Here is a 22500-nt window from a genome sequence, read left to right on the forward strand (position 1 = left end):
TTTTACCCCCAAGCTATCTTCATAGAATCATATACCATTACAGCATAGAAACAAACCATTTGGTCCATCAAGTCTGTATTAATGTTTATCTTCACATGTGCTAAAATGGTATAATAATAATACTTGGGTTTCATATAATTTATGCTGTTGAATAATCAATGGATTTCATATAGTTATTGTTGAAACGTCTCAAAAGCGCTTCAGAGGATTTACAGTAAATCGTAGAATTATACAACACAGAAGGAAGCCATTTGGGCCATCATGTCTGTGCTGGCTCTTTGAAAAGAGCTTCCAAATCAATCCCACTCCTTTGCTCTCTCCCCATATCCCTGCAAACTTGTCCTCCTCAAATAATTATCTAATTCTCTCTTAAAAGTTGTTATCGAATCGGTTTCCACCACACTTTCAGGCAATATATTCCAGATCCGAACAACTCGCTATATGAAAAGTGTTCTCCTCACCTCCCCTCTGTTTCTTTTAACAACTTCTTTTACTGACCCACCCGCCAGTGGAAATAGTTTCTCCTTGTTCACCCTATCGAATCCCCTCAGAATTTTGAAAACTTCTATCAAGTCTCCTCTTAAACTTCTCTGCTCCAAGGAGAATAATGGAGCTTAAAGGGTTGTGATATGATTGATTTTTGAGCTGAAGTTTTTTTTAAATAGAAAAATGTTTTTATTCTGTAGGATTTATATAGTGCAATGCTATTATATGCGTCATCGGTATTTGTAGGTGAACAATGCAGCCAATTTGGTCAGAGGCGTCCCACAAACAGGTAAGAAGTGAATTGACCAATGTTGTCCTGGAATTGTTGGCTTGGAAGAAACACCTTTTGAAAAATCCCAAGGGATCTTTAAAGTCCACCTGAACAGGCAGATGTGACCATGGTTTAATGTATCATCCGAAGGATGGCATCTTTGACAATACAATGTTTCTCCTCCTGTTGTACAGGAGTGATAGCTTAGAACAGGCATGGCCTGAGTGACTGTTCTGTGCATAATAATAATCCTTGCATTTGATATAGCCCCTGTGTAATGTGGGCTGCCAGTTGGATCCCTGGCCTAGAATATGAGCTCAAATTCCTGATGTGAGGCTTGAGCCCAAAACCTCTGATTCAGAGGCAAAAGTACAACAGAACCAGGTTGACATCAATCACCCTCTAATTTTTACAATAAACAATGAATTAAGTGGAATAGCACTGTTGCTGACCCTCAATGCTGCACTCTTCAAGCAGCAAACTGAGCAGCAACTCATTCCAGCTGAGCTGAACCATTGCGTTGTCAAAGTCCATATACAACAGAACGCTGGTTTACAAAAAAAATCTACTAAATGTCAAGTGACTTGACTCACTGGATTTTCCCCTGTTGTTAACTGGACCTTGGTAGTTGGGTGGCATATCAGTGATTTTTTAGTTCAATTTTTTTTATATAGAAAAGTGTTTTTATTCTGTGGGATTTATATAATGAAATACTGTTATTTGGTTCATACTACTTCCTGGGGTGTGATACTGTTAGTGAGTTCATTGTCATAAGTGTGTTCTAAAAATAGTCACTGAGGTTAAAATGTCAGTATCCCCTCCAGCTGATTAGAAATATACCTATTGTATTCCAATTTAATGCATTATTAAAAACATTCTATATTTTTAACATAGCACATCATGCATGTGGCCACTGCCCCTGTGTCCTACTTCCTGCTTTGTATAAATTGCAAATTTCATGGAGCTTAAATGGAAAATACAGGGGAATGAATTATTTAACTCATGGAGTTACCTTAAACGTTCTATCAATAATACCATATATAGAGCAACCACATTATAATACACTCTAGTCTAATGTTGACTTGATTAATACACTGGTGTCCTGTAGGCCTGCATTACCCAGATGTGGAGTGCACCTGGCATCCAGCGCTGACTAGCCAATTTCTTTCCAAATTCAGGGTGGTTGGACCACCACTGGTGTCACTTTGTGTGCATTGAGTGGTATATAAATCACTTATATAAATTGTTGGTTAGACTACAGTTAGAAGATTATGTTCAGTTTTGGTCACTCCACTATAGGAAGGATATCAAGCCAATAGAGGGGGTGCTGAGGAGATTTTGCTAGGATGATACCAGGATAACTGGTTTGGCCTATGAGCAGGCAGTGGAGGAATTGGAAGTTTTTCTATTGCAACAAAGAAGGTTAATAAAGCAGTCGCTCTCCTCAGGTTCTGTTCCTCTCCCCCTTAAAAAAAAAGCTGTCATCACTCCCCTCCTCAAAAAACCCACCCTTGACCCTGACAACCTAACAAATTACCATCCCATTTCCAATGTGCCCTTCGTTGCCAAAACTCTGGAATGCGTTGTCACTAACCAGCTTTGCTCACACGTCTCCCTCCACCCCCTCCCTCCAGTCTGGTTTCCGCCTTGCCCATAGCACAGAGACGGCGCTTTTCAAGGTTACAAACGACGTCCTCTCTCTCTCTGCCTTCTTGTCCTCCTGGACCTCTCCACCACGACCACGCCAACCTCATCCACCACCTCTCCTCCATCATCCACCTGTTAGGACCCCACTAGCCTGGTTTGAGTCCTACCTAACAAATTGTCTTCACTTTGTCTCTTCAAACAGTTTCTCTTCCCGCCCCTGCCAAGTCACCTATGGTGTACCACAGGGCTCCATCCTTGTCCCCCTCCTCTTCCTCATCTAAATGCTCCCTCTTCGCGATGTCATCCGCAGACATGGAGTAAACTTCCATATGTATGTGGATGATGCACAAATCTACTTCTCCTCCTCCAGCTGTGACTCCAGGGCTGCCGATGTCTGTCAGCTTGTCTGGCAGACATCAGGGCCAGGATGAGTGCAAACTACTTGCAACAAAATGTCGACAAGAGGGAAGCCATACTCCTTGGCTCCCATCAACCTCTCCTGTCCTCCGGCTCCGACCTCGTCAACCTTCCCGGCCTCTCCCTCAGACTCACTGATCCAGTATGTAACCGAGGCGTCAGGTTTGACCCATAGCTGTCTTTCCTTCCCCACATCCTGTCCCTGTCCAGGACTACCTTCCTCCACCTCCATCACATTGTCCAACTCCGACTGTACCTTACCCCAGACAAATACTCACCTGCACTAAACTTGGTACCCCTATCACACCAGTTCTAGACGGGCTCCACTGACGGCGAACGGATTAATTTCAAGATCCTCACGCTCGTTTTTAAATCCCTTCATGGACTGGCACCTCCCTACCTCTCCGACCTGCTTACTCCCCGACTCACTATCCGCTGCCTCCACTCGACTGAATCAGGCCTCGTGCATGTCCCTCGTACATTTTACGGGACATTGTAATACGTTGGGCATATTGAATTATAGGCCTTTTTCCTTGATTCTGCACTTTATAGATTGTGACAGAAAATGCTTTGGTTCCCAGAGTTGGTTTAATACTGTATCTGCAGAAATCAGGACAGGATAGAAATATTGTTGATTGGTATTTTAAAACAAATTGGGGAGTACTGTTTTCTCACACTTGAGCAGTTTGTATGTATTGCATTAAATGACCTGTTGGAAAAGATCAATGAAAACTGATAAAATTACAGAATTACTATTGAAAGCTTTGGCTTGAATAAAATATTTTGTTGTTGTAGGACACTGATTGGCGCAGAGATGATAAATGACAGTGTTGAATATCCTGGTGGAAACGGATGAGTGTAATTTTTTTTCATGATTGCAGGTGTTCTCTAAGTGATTTCCCATTATAATGTAACAAAATTAATTTGTGGATGTAATTAATGGAAAGCCATCACAAATTCTGAATCCTGCTGTAAATCTTTGGTTGACTGCAGGAATTGCATCTGTCAGCAGTAGTTTTTTTTGTATTTAAACAAAAATTTTGCTGCTTTTTCTTTCCAGACTAGTTCTTAAAATAATAAACTGAACAGCCTTTAACCATTTCTTGTACTTTTAGATTGGTAATTTTGGAGTAAATAACCAAATATTTTTAATGACCACATCTGTTTCAGAAGTGGGAACGTTTCTTTAACGAGCACATGTTTGTATCTACCAGTTGTTGCGTATGGCTCAGGGTCCAGGTTATCCTCATATTTGGAGTCCTGTAGCTTAGTGGTTAGAGTACTAGCCTGCAAGCAAGAGGACGTGGGTGAAACTTTGGGAAAATTTCCTTACTCCACACCCTCTGTTTACCTAGCAGTAAGTAGGAAGCCAGCTGTTAGTTGATTGGCAGATCACTTTTTCGGGGGTAATAATAATAATTTGGTCACTCAATTCGCGACTGTTTGTGGGGCAGTGCTGTGCACAATTGGCTGCCACGTTTCACCCACAAAATATACAGTCAATTCACTTTACAGTATATTCTGTTAAGCGCTTTGAGACGTCTCAAAGACGTGATAAAGCCCTATATCAAATGTAAAGATTATTATTTTGTGACAAAATGCTAGAAGAATATTTTGTCCCATCAAATTCAATCATTTCAAGGGAACATAAATAGTTTTGCACAGGCATGGACTCTTATTGACTTGAATTAATCTGAAGAAAGAAAGAACTTAGATTCATATAACTTTACCATGTACAAATGTCTCACAATTCTTCACAATTAAGATTGTCAAGTGTAATAACTGTTGTTTTTCTAGGCAAATGCAGCCATTTGGCCAAACAAGATGGGAAGGGAAAAGATTTAGTCCTTTGCTGTCTCATGTTTGTTTTTCAAAGGAACAAGCTTTTTACTAAAAGTAGTTTTACTATCATTTTTTCTGTGCAAAATACTCTATTTAATTGTTTATTTTTGCTGAAGGGAGACTAAAAGATCCTTTTGTTTTTCTCATCAGGTTCGCGTGGGAGAGGTTGGAGGAAATACGTTAGGTTTCTATGGCTGCCAGTTTAGTCCAGATGGATCAATGATTTTGGCACATGCATTCAATGGAGCGCTTCATATCTGGTGCCAAAACCAATCTAAGAAGGTGAGTTTGGGGTATTATTTTGAAAATGCTGCAGTTTATCACTATGCATAATTTGCTATGAAGACTTTTCAGCATTAATATGTAATTTATGTTTCTGTGCAGACTTGTTGTCCTTGTTATTGACACCCATAATCACTGCTTTCAGTCCCACTGAACAACATATGGTGATGGTGACTTACATTTACATAGCACCCTTTATACAGGATAGCATTTCATAGGGTTGAAATACTCAATAATTGATACATCATATACTGCATGACGTTTATCACATACCCTTTTATCCTTTACTATTTTACTTTGGGTTTGCTGAGAGGCTCTTTGTGTATTTTACAGCGCTACATTAAACAGCTACACAGGTTATTGGTGGTGATGTTCACCTGAGTTGATTCTGGGAAGATTATTTGTCCACAGATTAATGAATTGCAGTAGTCAAAGATTACAGAGTGCTCTGCCCTGCCATAATAGTGAAGCATGTGTTAAATTGCAGAAAAAAGGCTGCTAAGAGAAATACTCCACATATTTGACTCAAGTCATCAGTATCCTAAAGGGAAAGTGCAGCTGATGAGGAGGGAGTCCTCAAGAAGAGCTGTTGGCAAGTGAACTGGAAAGTTAATTAGCTGCTGGGTGACTTACCTATAATTGGCGCTTACTGGTGGACTCTGGTGAAACTGTCACCTGTCTTGCTTAATAGTCCTCAAGGTGCTAAACCAAAGGCTAATGTTCTATATCACTGAACTATATCTAAGTGCCGAAATGGCAGCAGAAGTGGCAGAAAAAAGAAAATAGAGAGTAGGGGTAAACAGGTCCTTCTCAGATTGGCAGGATATGACTAGTGTAGTGCCACAAGGATCAGTGCTTGGGCCTCAAGTATTTATAAGCTATATCAATGATCTAGATGAGGACATAGAACTTAAAATATCTAAATTTGTGGATGATACTAAGCTAGGTGGGAGAGTAAGCTCTGAGGCTGACACAGAAAGAGTGCAAAGGGATATAGATGGGCTAGGTGAGTGGACAAGAAGGTGGCAGATGGAATATAATGTGGGGAAGTGTGAAGTTATTCACCTAGGTAGTAAAAACAGAAAAGCAGATTATTTTCTAGAGGGAGAGAGACTAGATAGTGTTAGTGTTCAAAGGGATTTGGGTGTCCTTGTACACCAGTCACAAAAAGTTAGTACGTAGGTACAGCAAGCAACTAGGAAGGCTAATGGCATGTTGGCGTTTATTGCAAAAAGGTTAGAATACAAGAGTAGGGAAGTCTTGCTGCAATTTTATAAGCCTTGGTGAGATCACACCTAGAATATGGTGTGCAGTTTTGGTCTCCTTATTTAAGAAAGGACATACTCGCCTCAAAGGGGGTGCAGCGTAGATTCACTAGATTAGTTCCTGGGATGAGGGGGTTGACCTATGAGGAGAGGTTGAGTAAACTAGGCCTATATTCTCTAGAATATAGAAGAATTAGGGGTGATCTTATAGAAACAATTAAGATTCTTATGGGGCTTGACAGAGTAGACAGTGCAAGACTATTTCCCTGGTTGGAGAATCTAGAACTAGGGATCACAGTCTTAAGATTAAGGGACAGCCCTTTCGAACTGAGTTGAGGAAACATTTCTTCACTCAGAGGGTAGTAAATTTATGGAATTGTCTACTCCAGAAGGCTGTAGATTCTCAGTCCTTGAACATATTCAAGACTGAGATTGATCGGTTTCTAAAGGATAGAGGGATTAAGGGATGTGGGGATAAGGCGGGCAGATGGAGTTAGGTTAGCAGATCAGCCATGATCTTATTGAATGGCGGGGCAGGCTCGAGGGGCCGAATGGTCTACTCCTGCTCCTAATTCCTATGTTCCTATGTTCCTAAGTAAAAAATCTACTAAGATTCGGCTTCACTGCTCACCCTAGCATTGGCACAGTTTTAAGTATGTTATATACCGTACTTAAAGCTGAGCTTAACCTTGAGGTGACCCAGAGCAAAGTGCTTTGTCTTCATTTAATAGTGGTTGCCTTATTGCCTTCTAGGGATTGTTTAATTAGGAAAATTAAATGTATATTAATCTTGGGAGATTGATGTTGAAGAAGATGGAGATTTAAATATTAGAATTATGGCAAAAGAGGAGATTGCATGATCAGTGGCTGACAGAAGGACTTGTTATCTCTTTGGTTTAGAAGAGTGAATGAAATGTAATGAGAAGATAATTAGGTGGATTGTCACTTGCATTAGTTATATCAGTGATGAATAATGGAACTAACCAGTGAGGAAAACAACAACAATAAAATTACATTTATAGAGCACTTTTCACGTCGGGAGCACTTCCCAAAGCGCTGAACAGTCAGGTATCGGGGTCCGAGCATGGGGGAGGGGTGGTGTAAGGGTGAGGGAAGGCAGAGAGGTGGGAGGGAGACCAAAGACATGGTCGAAGAGTAGCTTCTTGAGATTGGCCTTGAAGAAGGCAACGGAGGATGTAGGCGAAGGGACCGTGGGATGGAGTTCCAGAGTGTGGGGGCAGAGAGGCTGAAAGCCCGGCCACCGATGGTCGGGCGGGAAACATGGAGCAGACCGGAGCCCAATGAACGAAGGGAGCGGGGAGTTTGGTAGGGAGTCAGCAGGTCATAGAGGTGGGGGGGCAAGGCCATGGATGGCCTTAAAGGTGAGGACGAGGATCTTGAACTTGATCCTCTGGGGGATGGGGAGCCAGTGGAGTCGGGCGAGGGTGGGAGTGATGGGGTCACGGAGCCTGGTGCGTGAGAGCACACGAGCTGCAGAGTTTTGGATGATCTGCAGCTTGTGAAGGGAAGAGTTGGGAAGGCCAATGAGGAGGGAGTTCCTGTAATCGAGCCTTGATGTGACGAATGCGTGGGTGAGGGTTTCGGCAGCCTGAGGGGTGAGGCAGCGGCGGATTCTGGCAATATTGCGGAGGTGATGGTAGGCAGTGCCAGTCATGGGGTGGATGTAGGGGAGAAAGGACAGTTCAGGGTCAAACAAGACACCCAGGTTCCTGACTGGCTTAGTGAGGTTGAGTGTGCAGCTGTGGAGGCTGATACTGCCAGCGCCTGAGGTGCGGAGGCGCTGGCGCGAGCAAATCAGGAGGCCCTCGGTCTTGCTGATGTTGAGTTGGAGAAAGTTGGCCCTTGACCAGGACTTGATGTCGGACAGGCAGTCAGTCAGGATGCCAATGGTCCTGGGTTGAGGGTGGAGGCAGAGAGGTAAGAGTTGGGTGTCATCCGCATACATGTGGAAATTTAGCCCATGTCTGCGGATGATGTCACCAAGAGGGAACATGTAGAGGGTGAAGAGGAGGGGACTGAGTACAGAGCCCTGAGGGACACCGCACGAGACAGTGCAGGGGCTGGAGAAGAAGCCGTTTCCCGCGACAAAGTGGAGGTGGTGTGAGAGGTAGGACCTGAATAGTCAAGGACAGAACCTTGAAGGTTGAGGTGGGAGGAGAGGCGGTGGAGGAGGATTGAATGGTCGACTGTGTCAACGGCCGTAAAATTGTAAAAACTTTACGATTTGCACTTAAATAGTACCTTTCATGTAGAAAAATATTTCAAGGCACTTCATGCAAGGAATGGGAGTCTGGGTAGGGTGAGAGTTTGGGTAAGTAACCAGCGGGGGCGAACGTGGAGCAGAGGAAAAGGTTCACAGGAGATCAAACTGAGCCCAACATCAATCAAACTGCAGCAGATTACTCTCGGAGTCTGAGTCTCTGACTGCATTTTGAGTTACAGAGACCCTGGCTTTGTAAAGCGCTCCGGGACAGTATCTAAGTGACAAGTTCCAACAATAATTGCAAGTTGTTGTTGTTTGAACTTAATCCTTGAGGTTTTATGTAAGTACGATAGGTTGTGGTAGGCTCTACTATATGGTCTTTAACTATTAATAGAACCAGATAAAAAATTGGTGCTGTTGTGTTTAATAGATGTGCCTATTTATAAGGGGTATGATGAGACTACAGAAAATTATAGACTCATCAGCCTAATAAACGTCTACAGTATGGGGCAGGTATTTAATTAAATGGTGAATGATGCTTTATATAACACGCTTGATAAACAAATAATGTTTTTAAAAAAAAGTTTCTGTCTGGCATTTGTGTGTCCTGGGCTGGGCCAATAGAAAAGATATTTGCCAAAATTGCGGGGAGATTTGGAGATTCTGCGGGAAATTGGTACATTTTACTCCCAACCCACATATTTTCATTTTATTGATTAAAAACTAAACATGAAGAAACAAAGCATATTAGATTGTTGCAAAAAAAATATTGATTGTTTCTTTAACAAAAAGCTGGGTGGCAATTTTTTTGTGGGGGTTGAATGGGTACACCAGCGAGGCTACAGAAGCTTTCAGCGCTCAGCATCGCACACTGAGAGAGACACACATACACTGACGGACACAGAGAGACACACACACTGACAGACACAGCCACGCACATTCTCGGAGAGATTCACACGCACATAGAAACACTCACAAACACATAGAGAGACGCACAGGCACAAACACATAGAGGAGAGGGTGACACAGACATACTCACACAGACACTCACAAACAGAGAAACACGCAGACACACGCAGACATTCACAAATGCAGATAGAGAGACATACACAAAGACAATCATACACACCCACACACACAAACACACAGAGAGACACACAGATAATGGGCCTCCGAGTGAAGCCCATTTGCCGCTTGCGCTGTACCGTGCATGCGCGTCTGTAGCCTCCCCACCCACAGTGACGTCAAGTAAACAGCCAAGAGGCCCACGGGCCAGACACTGCAATTATAGCGGGTTTGTAGCTGAGCAGGGTGGTTGTAGTGGATTCCGTGGGAAAAGTGCAGCGGCACTTTTCTATTGGCCCAGGGCACGGCTTCTTGATACCTACATTAACAATCAAGCCCATTTTTCATCACGAGCAATTAATTCCCTGCCATCTCTCAGTAGATCATCTGATGACTTAATTTTCCATTGAAACAAGTAATAGTTTCTTCCACTGAATTGGATTAGAAAATAAATAATAATAATAATAATCCTTGCATTTGATATAGCGCTTTTCACGTCTTCTAGACTTCTCAAGGCGCTTCACAGAATATGCTGTAAAGTGAATTGACTGTATATTTGTGGGCAAAATGCGACAGCCAATTGCGCACAGCGGTATCCCACAAACAGTTGTGGATTGAAAATGAGAAATTTATTATTGTATTTTGTTTCGGAGGGATTATTATTAGGTGTGTGGAGTAAGGAAACTTGCCCAAGGTTTCGTCCTGCCTGGAATTGAGCCCAGGTGTCTCGCTTGCAAGGCGAGTACTCTAACCATTGAGCTACAGGACTCCGATGGAAGGAAAAAAAACAAAGAAGAATGGGATACTTAGTAGATCAAGGCTTCCAAATGCTCCAGAATCATGGTTCAAAACTGGATTGATTGCAAAGCTGCTTAACCAGATTGTGAGCAGTATTAAAAGTGCTGTTTTATTCTCGCTACCTATCACACAATCTGACATCAGGGAGTCATGTATGTTGTACCTGTCTTCATCTCGAACACCAGACTTTTCAGTAATTAAAATGTACTACAGTGGCTCAATTAGTTGTAGATTTGGGAGTAAAATAACATTTGCCGAGATGTATTGTTGGGGGTTTGTTAAGTAATAATAATTCTTACATTTGATAAAGCGCCTTATCACGTTGTTGAGATGTCTCAAAGCACTTCACAGAATATACTGTAAAATGAATTGACTGTATATTTTGTGGGAGAAACGCGGAAGCGAATTGCAAATAACAGTGTCCCACAAATGGTTGTGGATTGATCGCTACTGAGATAGGTGAATCTTGTAAAAATTGTAAATGCAGCAGAGAAAAACACAGGGATCAATGGTTCCTGAAAGGATGTAAGACTGTGTATCTGGGTTTATCCAGCACCCTTCATACTTGAGGACTTACCCATTGGTGGGATTCCAAACCTTCTCCCATGGTTTGCTGGATAAACAGTTTTTTTTCTTTTTGAGGGATAAAGTAAACTTTTAAGGCACAATTGTGATTTGCTTGAAATAAATCATCCATTTAATCTCATAGCTTCTTGAGACGTTTTTTTGTTAGAAAATATGTGTATGTGGCAAACTTCAAACATGCAAGCAGTACATGTCCACCTGGCTGCTAAAAGTAGACCCCAACTTTTGGCAAGAAAAACACCCAAATTATCCTAGGGTTTTTTTTTGTATGTGTTGTGAGTTCAGTTTGAGTGGTCTGGCTGGAGTTCAAAAAGTTCAAAAAGATTATTTTTTTTGCCACACTCTTGAATATTTATTCAGCAAATCTGCTTTTGGATGGTATTTTTGACAACCATTAATGTGCATATATTCTCAGTGATCATTCTCTCTTGTAGGACTGTGGTGAATTTTTACATTGAAGAATTTGTATTGCCAGTGATAGTCTCCCATGTTTTTTTATTTTACGGCATTTTAATGTATAGTAATGTTTTTNATTGCAAGGATAAATCATATGAAAATGAAGATTATTGCAATTGCCTTTTATTTCATGTTGTACATTTTTTTTTCTCTGAAGTTAGTGAATCTCCCACTGTCATAGGAAGCTTCCAATCTATTCCTTGTGAGGGTAAGGCCACAACACAAAATGAGCAGTTTCTCAATCAGATGTCATAAAGATTACTTTACATTAGAATGCTTGGTGAGTGTTCTTCTAAAATAATTACCTAGTATTGGAGCAGAGCAGAGGGAGCTGCACTCTGTCAATATCTGACTTGGCAGTGCTTTCTGCAACTTAGGCCAAATAAGGAAAATGTCCCATTTCCCAGCACCAATGTCAGTCCCCTAATATAAAACCGAACAGAAATGCATAGTCATGCTTTTTGAATTCAACTGTGAAAACTGCTCTCAATTTGAAAGTTAAAGCTGTCAGCAATATCTTTGGAATATACCTCTTTAACAGCGATTACAAAAATTGAAAGTAGAGAGAATGTAATAGGTGTTGAAAAGTTATTTGATATCACATGTAAGTTCATGAAATTCCTCTGTCTGGGCTAAATAAATTGCTGTTGTTTCTTACCAAATTGCAACTTAAGCACGGGAGCCCGCTGATTTCCACTATCTACTGTGGCATTGCTTTTCTCCCCTTCCTATAGCAGACAAATGGAAGACAGTAACAAAAGTATATCACAGGGTAGTTTCAGTGGTTTGAAGGCAGTAACTCATTAATGGTGACATCATGTGTGTGGAACAAATGGATTTTGTACGGGTGTGGGTGGGTGGGGGAGGAATTGTCTCAAACTTAATCTGCATTTTAAGTCATGATTGCTGTTAGTTTTTATAAGATCATTTGTTCAACAGTAGATTCTAAGGGTGAATTTGTTATGGTGGATTTTGAATGGCTTATAGAAGGAGCCAGCTTGATGGTGTAAATGGCATCTTCATCCCACGGTTTAGTTCTGGTGCCGCTTTTATTATATAAATCTCTTTAAGTACAGTTGGCCTTCAAACCTGGTCTGAGTAGTTATTCCAGAATCTTTGTTTTAAAATTTATGTTCTAAAATAAGTGTCTTAATAATTATTTCCTTCAGTGGATTTTCAGATGACAAAAGTATTTGGATGGAGTTTGCAAAAAAATTTGTAACTAACCTGATGTGTCGAGGGTTACTCCTGGATGTTGTGATGAAGATATCCAAGTTCCAGAGGGTGGTTGTGAAATTTGTTACTTGAAAATATGTTTAGAATTGACATATCTGCCTATTATGTCAATTCAATGTCAACTATTATTACCCCCCACATAAATTAAAGTATGTTACCTGATTATCAAGTTATTTGTACTAATCTCCAAATCTCCGTTTTCTCCAAATCAACCTTCTAATTTACTCGCACCATTCTGCTCATTCTCTGTACCCTTAAAAATTCCTCCTTTTCAAATGTTTACCCAATTCCCTTTAAAAATAATTTAATAACACTGCTTGAACGGTTGTTTGTGGCAGAGAATTCCTACCATCCTTTCGGAAACGAAATGTTTTCTAACCTCCCCTTTTAATTCTTGTTGCGATCAGCCTAAGTTTCCAGGTGATGTAATTGGAATAGCTGTACTTGAAGGATACAGAGCATTGAATAGCAAGATAAAATGAAGAATTAGGCAAAAGCAGTCAAGCACTTACCATCGTGTCCTTTTTTCATTTTTTTGTTTTACCAATCGTGCATATAGAGGTTATGATTTATTTTGCTTTATTTTTAACTGTAGATGTTTCCTATGGAACAATCACTATGTAAAATTGATTTCTGTGTGTGCAATCAAATCGCATTAATTGGGGACACCACTTAATTTGATGCCAATATTCTATCTGTATTTGTAACAGCCTCTAAGTGAGCTGTACTGTTACACTGATACCTCAAATGCTTTCAGGGAGAATGGAGCCCAGGAGTGGTGCTTTCTGGACATTTTGGAGCTGTACAAGACTTGAGCTGGGATCCTGAGGGAGAGTTTATTTTGAGTGTTGGCGCTGATCAGACAACCAGATTGTTTGCTCCATGGAGACGGAAAGAACATGAACAGGTAATGTTTGCAACACTGATTAGCATCAGAAGTATACAAGGTCAGTAGAGCTGAGCCAAACCTTTGGATTTTATATTCCCTATGAGGGATATTGGATCAGGTTACGCTTTTAAACTTGTGTGCATTTAAAATGATTTCATTGCCCTTTAGATTATGGTATTTTTGGTTGAAGCAATACATTTGGAAAATGCAGTTTTCTAAAAGCAATTTGGCAGTGAAATCAATTGGTACAATAACATTTTAAGCCACATGTTTTTAGAATGTAGATACTACTATGGCTGCAATTAATCCACATGGTATGTTCTCAATCTAGACACTTCAGTGCTGAAAGAGGGGGATTCTGCTACAGAATCAAAGAGAGGTTTGGAAGAAAAAGGTCCATTAGTGGTTTGGTCTTATTCCTCCCGAACAACAGATTTCCTGCCTTTCCATTATATCATCAGAGCCTCCTCACTATTTTGCTTCTTATTGGGTGATTATAGAGGATTGGTCAAGGGATGGGGACATATTTTTGTTCTCAGCTACTGAATGGTCCCTGGAAAGGCAGATAAATAACATTTAAAAAAAAGAAAAGTAGGGACCATACAAAATTAGAAACACAGTTAACTGAATATAAACTGAAAGTGTGGCCTTAAATACTGCAAAGAATGGGTAAGGTGGAGGGGTTGATGTTGGGAGTTCCAAAGAACTGGGGCATAGTGACTCCAGTTGGACGTTGTTAAGACTGAGGCCCTCCTGATTGGCTCTTGTCAGCGCCTCCACACCTCAGGCACTGGCAGCATCACCATCCATGGATGCACACTCCACCTCACTGAGCCAGTACGTAACCTTGTTTGAACCTCAATTGTCCTTTCTACCCCACATCCGTGGCATGAACCTCTCTGCCTTCCCCCACCTCCTCAACATTGCCTGACTCCACTACTGTCTCACCCCTCAGGTTGCCAAAACCCTCATTCCCTGCTTGTCAGCCTTTCCAACTCTTCAAGTTGCACATCATCCAGAACTCTGCAGCTTGTTTCCTCTCCCGCACCGGGCTCCATGATCCCATCACCCCCAACTGGCTCCACTGACGCCCCATCCCTCAGAGGATAGAGTTCAAAATCCTTGTCCTTGGCCTTGCCTTCAAGGCTCTCCATGGTCTTGCTCCTTCCTACCTCTGTTATATACCCTTTATCAACTTGTCTGTTGCCTCCGCTCAGCAGGCTCTGGCCTACTCCACTATCCCCCGCCCATCTTCGGCAGTTGGGTCTTCAGCCTCTCTGCCGCCAACCTTTGGAACTCCATCCCGCAGTCCCTTCGCCTTGCTCCCTGCCTTACCTTGTTCGAGGCATATCTCAATACCCTTATTTTTGACCGCCCCATCGGTCACCTTCCTACCCCTACCCTCCCTGCCCTGCAGCCCCCGATCCCAACCACAGCTCAGGTCCAAATTCCTGTCCAGAGCCTTGGGACATCCCCGACGTGAAAAGCACTATACAAATGTAATTTATTGTTGTTGAAGGCATGGATGCTTATGGTGGGGCAGGGAATACACAGTGGCCTGATTTTGGAGAATGCTGAGTTTACCTAACCTGTCAATCCCTTTTATTATTTTAAATATCTCAATCCAATCGCCCCTTGACATTTTTTATAAGGATATATCCCCAGTCTACTCATCCTTTCATCATTGAAATGTCCTTTTCGTTTTGAACTGTGTCTTGGAATCATTAACACCCACCTGTGCAGGCAGACCTTTATTTAATGTCTCAATTAAAAGCAGCACTTCTGACAATGCAGAGCTTTCATCAGTATTGAACTGGAATGTCAGTTTCGTCATTTGAACCAAGACACAACATGGGCCATGAACCTATAACATCCCAATGCAGGAGGAAGAGTGCTATGACCTGAGATAAACTAACGTATATTTTTCTTTCTATATAGGTGACCTGGCATGAAATTGCACGCCCACAGATACATGGCTATGACATGCAGTGCCTAGCAATGATTGGCCGTTTTCAGTTTGTTTCCGGTGCTGATGAGAAGGTGCTTCGGGTTTTCTCTGCCACTAAAAACTTTGTGGAAAACTTCAGTTTCATCACAGGTACCACAGTTGAGGACCTTCTCTCAACCAATGTAAGTCATGAAAAGTAAATGATTTGTCTTGAAGACTGATAATATTGATACATCAAAATGAATAAGTCATATACAGGACATGGTATTTTAAAAAGCTTTTTTTATGTTTTATAATCTTTATTTGTACATTTTATTATTACCATTATAATACAGGGAAGGATTGAAGACTGGTTGAATAGTTGTTCTTTGCCACTGTTGCACCCTCTCACAACTGACTTAGCAGCAACAACAACAGCTTACATTTATATAATGCCCTTCATGCAGAGTAGCACTTAGAAACCCAGCAGTATTGGCAGAGGGTTATATTTGTCTTGACCACAATATGAGTTGCTGAAAAATGTAAATAAAAAGGCAGTAAATTATGTGTCTGAAACAAAAATTGAAAAACATATTTTCAAAAGCAGCAAAGCTTTGCATAAGGTTGAAGCATCGAAAAGCACACAGCAGCATAAAGCTTTGATTTTTTTTAATATATAAAATTAAAATTTTTCAATACTGAATAGAAGCAATGGCTAATAAAAACATCCCTGGCATTTCCACTCTTATAATGCTGTACTACGTTTGCCATTGATTAGTCCTGTTAATAGTTCGCACCCTGTAGTCTTTAAGTCTAATGTATTCAATTCTTGATGATTCTGCATGTTCTTCAGAAATACATTTACCCAAGTTGTTTAGCAAAATATGCTTTACTAAATGTTCACTCTGGGTGAGCAGATCCAATCTAACAAAAGTACTTATGCTCACTCAGTTGTAAAGGAACATTTTCAATCATGAAGGAATGTCTTCCATGTGTTGATATATTCGTACTGAACCCATATAAGGACTGCAGGGAAATAACTACAAGTTAGACTAATGTCACTGCTGTCAGTCAGCAAGTCCCAACTCGACTTGTTTGTCAGACAGAATAAATGTTACACTTGTAAGTCTTACTCTGAAAATGATCGATTGCACGCTCCTGTTTTCAATAGTATCCCACTTTTAGTGTTTGGAATGAAGTCCGTACAGCAACATAGACTGGAAATGTCAGGTAAGTTTTTATTGGCTATTGCTTCTAGAAAAATTGAACTTTTATATATTTCTTTAAAAAATCAAAGCTTTATGTTGCTGTGTGCTTTTTGATGTACTTTCAGAGAATCCCAAGTCATTATGTATTGCATTCTCATTTCTGTCCCGCCAAGCAGAGCCACTGAGCATGGAGCTGACAGTGAACCTTTATGGACTGTGGTCCTGTCGTGTGCCCACTGCCCTGATAGTTATAGAAGAAATTAATTACATGGAATGAAATAGTTCCTATCCCCAACTCAGGTGCTTTGCAAGCACTTTGAAATGTCGTCCTGACATGAAAGGGGCTACATAAGTGTAAATTGTATAAGTATTGTATAAATTATCTAGGTTGGTGTTATATATACTCCACAAGAATCTCCTCCATCATATTCCACTCAGTTCCCTTCTACCTCATGCATGCATCAAGTTTTCTTTACATTCATGTGTTTTACTTCAACCACAGCTTCTGGTATTGAGTTCCACATTGTCACTTCTCTGCATGAAGACGTTTCTCTTGAACTCGAACTCCCATTTAGATCTGCTGCAAATTATTTTATTCATTGTGTGTCAGCAAGGCTGAGTTGGTAGCATTCTCACCTCTGAGTCAGATGCTTGTGGATTCAAGTTCCTCATCGGGACTTGGAACCTTATAGTGCGTGCTATCAATTCAATGCAATGATGGGGGTGTGATGCATTTTAGAGGTGCCATCCTTCAGCTGAGACTTTAAATTGAGGTCCCTCCTGCCTGTTCAGCTGGCCGTTAAAGGCGCTATTTGAAAAGAGAGTTTTCCTGGTGTCCTGGCTCCATTGATTCCATGGCTGTTTATGGAACATTGCCATGTATAGATTGGCCACATTGAACCACAAAACAAAGTTACATCATTCTACAGTGTGCCCTGTACTCACTTTGAGATGTCTCAACAACATGATAAGGCGCTATATCAAATGCAAGGAATATTATTATGCCCCCTTACCAATAAGTAGAAGCAGCCTACTTTATTGCATATCCTGATTAACCCAGCTAATCCAGAACTTTGTAACATAGATTCAATGTTGATGTGTTGGGAGTGCTGGGAAATGTAGTGCTTTGTCAAAATCCCAGGCAATCTGGTCAAAAGTAGCTGAAACTGCACAGGAGCTAAGAATGCTTTGTGTTCCATCAAATGTTTGTCTTATAGTTTTTGTTTTGTGTTTGCTCATGGATAGTAGATGCATACTGCCATCATTCTATGAAGAAAGTTGCCTGGTGATGAGATTGATTAAATATGACATTTTTCTGTCCTCCATGGTTGCTGTTCTGTTAGTCATGTTTCATTTGATATTTCAGTGAAAAAGTACTCTAGCGGCATAACTACTGGCAAAAGCAGCTGAAACATAAACGACAATCCTCTGTATGGTAGCACACTCATGAAACTTTGGATCTGACGAGATCTTGCTTCTGAGCCAATTCTTGCGAACTGCGTATTCAAGGGGATTTCCTGGTTAAAAAAAATGCTGTTTAAGTTGCAGATGATTTTGCTGGTAGTCCAATGATGGTTATGTTGTTAGAGGACTTTTAAGATGCCAGTGTGTTTTTTTTCATGCCATTGAACAATTGGTAGCACTTTCACATTTGAGTCAGAAGATTGTGCATTCAAACACCATGCTGGGACTTTGACAGCTAATACAAGTGTAACAGATGGAAATAAACCAATCAATCCAGGCTGACACTCCAATGCAGTGCTGGGGGTTGCTGCCTTGTTGGAGGTACCATCCTTCAGATGAAATATTAAACCGAGGTACCATCTGCCTGTTCAGGTGGATGTTAGCAATCTAATGGCAGTATTTGGAACCTTATAGTCTATGCTATCAATTCAATGCAATCAATTGATCTTCTGATATCCTTGCCAACAATCCCTCAGGTAAAATTGTTCATTCACTTCATGACTTGTTTGTGGGACATTGTATCTGTAAGCAAACATGGTAGCAATTTGTGTACAGCAGTCACTAGATTTTATAGTAAAATCCTGTGTCGTGCTTTTAGACGTCTTGATGACGTGATAATAATAAATTATCCTTGCATTTGATATAATTTCATTAATGTCTAATTTACAGCAGTAGATGTTAAACTTCAACATCCTGCTAATATATAATGAAGGATGTGAGCTTACTTAATAATAATCCTTGCATTTGATATAGTGCCTTATCACGTCTTCGAGACGTCTCAAATATATACTGTAAGGTGAATCAATTGTATATTTTGTGGGAAAAAATGCGGCAGCCAATTGTGCACAGCATTGTCCACAAACAGCCATGGATTGAATGGCCAAATTATTATTTTTAATTTTTTTTAAAAAAATGCTTACTACAAATATGCGTACTCTGCCCAGAATGATTATTTCTCTTACAGCAGGCGACTGGAGAAATCCCTGAAGGTGCCAGCGTTCCAGCTTTAGGGTTGTCAAACAAGGCTGTCTTTGAAGGTATAGGAAATCATATCCTGTATTTGTTTGAGTATTCTAAGGTTACATGTGTGGTGCTTTAAAGTGTTCAGGTGTTAAAGGACCTTGTAAACTGGTAAAGATGCACCATTTTATATGCAGTTAACTTTTCTTTGCATTGTTTTAAATATCCTGCCATTTTCTACCAAGGTGGTGCTGTTTAAGATATTGTTCCTTAGGCACCAAAACCCCTCCATACCTCGATATGGGTGAGGTACTGTGTGTGAGGTTGGCACATTGAATGTGCTGTGAGAGGACCCCTAGTCAAACCTATTATTGCACTTACTTGAGATGTTGAAAGTAATGAAGCTACCATTGATTTAAGAAGTACTTTCTAACAGGGCCATTAGATAATACAGTAATTGTGTGAAAGTGCGACAGTATAAAAACTGGGAAAACGGCAGCATAAAAGTGCTTTAGAATATAAATTGCTTCCTCCAGGGTACATCATTTCCAACGTCAAGAATTTGGCTCTGCTGAGATCTCTGGTTGGAGCTAAGTTTTCTAACAAATTTGTGCGACATACATGGGGTTTCCTGCATAAGACATTCTTAAATTTTCAAGGCTCCTTTTCCTGTGCAAGGTTCTATTTATGCAGCTGTTTTCCCAATATCCACTTTTTAAACACCAGTGTACTTTTTTTAAAAGTTCAAATCAGTGATGCACGGAAAAGCAGCTTCATGCTTACTCTCTAAAGTATAATTGTATGCACAGCTTAGAAATTATTTAAAAAAGAAAACGACAAGTGCTTCTTGCTTATGGATTTCATATTGAATACATTTAAATGAAACAACTCTTCTAGCTTTGAAAATGTGCTGTATTTTTAATATATATATACATATTGGATGCTACACAAATCTTATAAGGATAAAATATAAAAAGTCAGATTTGATGTGAACTCACCCTCTGGAACTTTGTCCCGAAGTGGCTCTCCCTCCCTTAGCTCCTTCAAGGCCTGTCTTCCTCTTTGATTGTGCCTTCAGTTATCTTCCCACCTCCAACCCTTTTTCCCTCCTCCCCACTTGACTCCCCAGCTCGGGTGCCTTTGACTGTCCAGTGACTTGGGACATCTTCGTGATATGAAAGGTGCCGTACACTGTAAATGTAAGTTGTTGTACTCTTCAACTGTTCATCAAGGCAAAATAATCTTTTCACCCCTCTCCCTAGGAGATCTGACTGCAAATACAAGGGAAACAGATAGAAATAAACCACTTAGTTCTGCTGACCAGTACCCTCAGGTTTATTTCCAGGCAGTTAGCCTTACAGGTAAGTGCTTATAAGACCCAAGAAGATTTGCCTTGCAGTTTATGGGGCGGTTAATTTATCTATATAATAATAATAATAATAATCCTTACATTTGATAGAGTGCTTTTTTGCGTCTTCTAAACGTCTCAAAGTTCTTCACAGAAGAGACTAAAGTGAATTGACTGTATATTTGTGGGCGAAACGCGGCAGCCAATTGCACACAGCAGTGTCCCACAAACAGTCGTGGATTGAAGTGACTGATTTTTTTTTGAAGGATTATTATTAGACGTGTGAAGTAAGGAAACTTGCCCAAGGTTTTGCCCTGCTGGGAAATTAACCCAGGTCTCTCGCTTGTGAGGCGAGTGCTCTAACCACTGAGCTACAGGACTGGAAATGGAAATGTTTTGTAACTTTATTATTATCCATATGAAATATTGAGAAGCCACTATTTATAGTTTCCACTAAAATATTTACATTCTCTCTCCCATCCATTGTGTTCTTTCCTATCCATGTGTGCACATGGAAGCACAAGCTCTTATATTCCTTGTCTATAAACATTAATTTCTCAATCCAAGCTTAAACAGTTTCACTGGATTTCGCTTGTCCATATTTTCACGTGGTTTTGCTTAAACCTGTCACATTCTATCACATTCTGAATACCTGTTAGAAGTAACATGAGAAAATGTTAAATGAAAAAAACACCATTGAGGAATATTCTTCCAAACACCTATCTTTCTATTCAGTCTTAGTCTCCTCTCCATAGACAATATCGTTCCCCTCTCCTCTCCCGCAGCCCCGAACCATAGTCTACACTAATCCCTATATTCTCCAATTCTGGTCTGAAGCAGCTACTGTATTTATTCAGTTCCTTTTTGAGGGAGTTAACAACACAGCATCTGCTACTTCTTGTTGGAATTGTGTTCATCATGTCTACCGCTCTGCAGCTAATCTTTGATGCTAATGCTGATACAGGGCCGGCATTGTGTGATGAATTGCCTAACTGGGAATTCAGATTCCTTCAGATATAATTTTCCTTGTTACTTCTAATGGCTCCAATGATGACAAACCAAATCAACCAATTCCTTGCATCCTTAACTAACTGACAGTGGTATTTGAAACACTATTTGTTGATCTAATCTCTGTTGATTAAGAAATGGCTCCTCGTTCTGTGTCCTTTTCAAACTCTACTTCATAATAATGTGCGATAGAAATATAAAAGGATGGATGTTTTGAAAGTTGTAGTGGCTTCCTTTGAAGATTAATACAATACTATTGAGATTTAAAAGAAAAAACTGATTGTTGGAACTTCATAGCAGCATTTTAACCAATCTTTCTGTTTGTTACTGATTGACATTAGCATTGAGTCTGGTAAAAGACCCAAATTATGTGTTGATATTGATTATTCTTATGTTGTAACATTCTATTAGAGAGCAATATGTGTTATTTGCTAGTTATCTATGCCAAGGGGAGCAGGGTAGGCATTCTGCCCTGTGACTGGTCTTTAGGAGATGACCAAGTGCTGTCCAGATTGATTGGCTTACTTTTCCTGTGTATAAAGAAGTTTTTATTTCTTCCATTAATTCATGTAAAGTCCTGCAATTTGAAAAAAGGGTTCATTTTTTTAAAAAGATTTATTATTTGTTTGTGGTTTAAAATATTAAAACATGATGCCTAGGTCTTGTAAAATATCAAGCTAGATGCTTTAATGGATGGTGCTTTTTTGGCTCCTTGTCTTTCATTAATTCTCGACAGAACCACCTCCAGAAGATCATCTTTTGCAGAACACACTCTGGGTGGAGATTCAGAAGCTGTAAGTTACCTGCTCAGTAATCTGACTTTTCAGTGTTGCTTTATTAAATGACAGCATGGTGGTGATTGCAAGTGATCAGTTCATAGATGAATATAGTTTAACATATCCAACCTGAAGCTCAGAGTATAAATAATAATTATCACCTGATGACACAAGTCAGAGCTTTGTCTTTATTGAAATTCATTTCAGCACTTATCTCTGAAATAACACTGCTAATTAATTCTTCACTTTTGGCTCATTTTATGCCCTAAAAATATAAAAGTTAGTGAAAATTCAGCACTCCATAAGGAATGACCTGTAGCGGTTTGTTAATCATCATTTTCTCAGT

General features: G+C 40.3%; 1 protein-coding gene across 2 annotated transcripts in view; it reads left to right on the forward strand.

Annotated features, from left to right (window-relative positions):
- Positions 1-22500, forward strand: part of elp2 (elongator acetyltransferase complex subunit 2) — a 57908-nt gene that overhangs the window by 13807 nt on the left and 21601 nt on the right. For both annotated transcript variants that reach the window (XM_042332050.1, XM_042332051.1), the window contains exons 11-16: positions 4814-4945; positions 13332-13481; positions 15402-15593; positions 19027-19099; positions 20285-20383; positions 22115-22172. In XM_042332050.1, the coding sequence (XP_042187984.1) occupies positions 4814-4945; positions 13332-13481; positions 15402-15593; positions 19027-19099; positions 20285-20383; positions 22115-22172 (704 nt within the window). The remainder of the gene's footprint in view (positions 1-4813; positions 4946-13331; positions 13482-15401; positions 15594-19026; positions 19100-20284; positions 20384-22114; positions 22173-22500) is intronic.

Source organism: Callorhinchus milii, unplaced genomic scaffold (genome assembly GCF_018977255.1).
Source record: "Callorhinchus milii isolate IMCB2004 unplaced genomic scaffold, IMCB_Cmil_1.0 Scaffold2, whole genome shotgun sequence".
NCBI lineage: Eukaryota > Metazoa > Chordata > Chondrichthyes > Chimaeriformes > Callorhinchidae > Callorhinchus > Callorhinchus milii.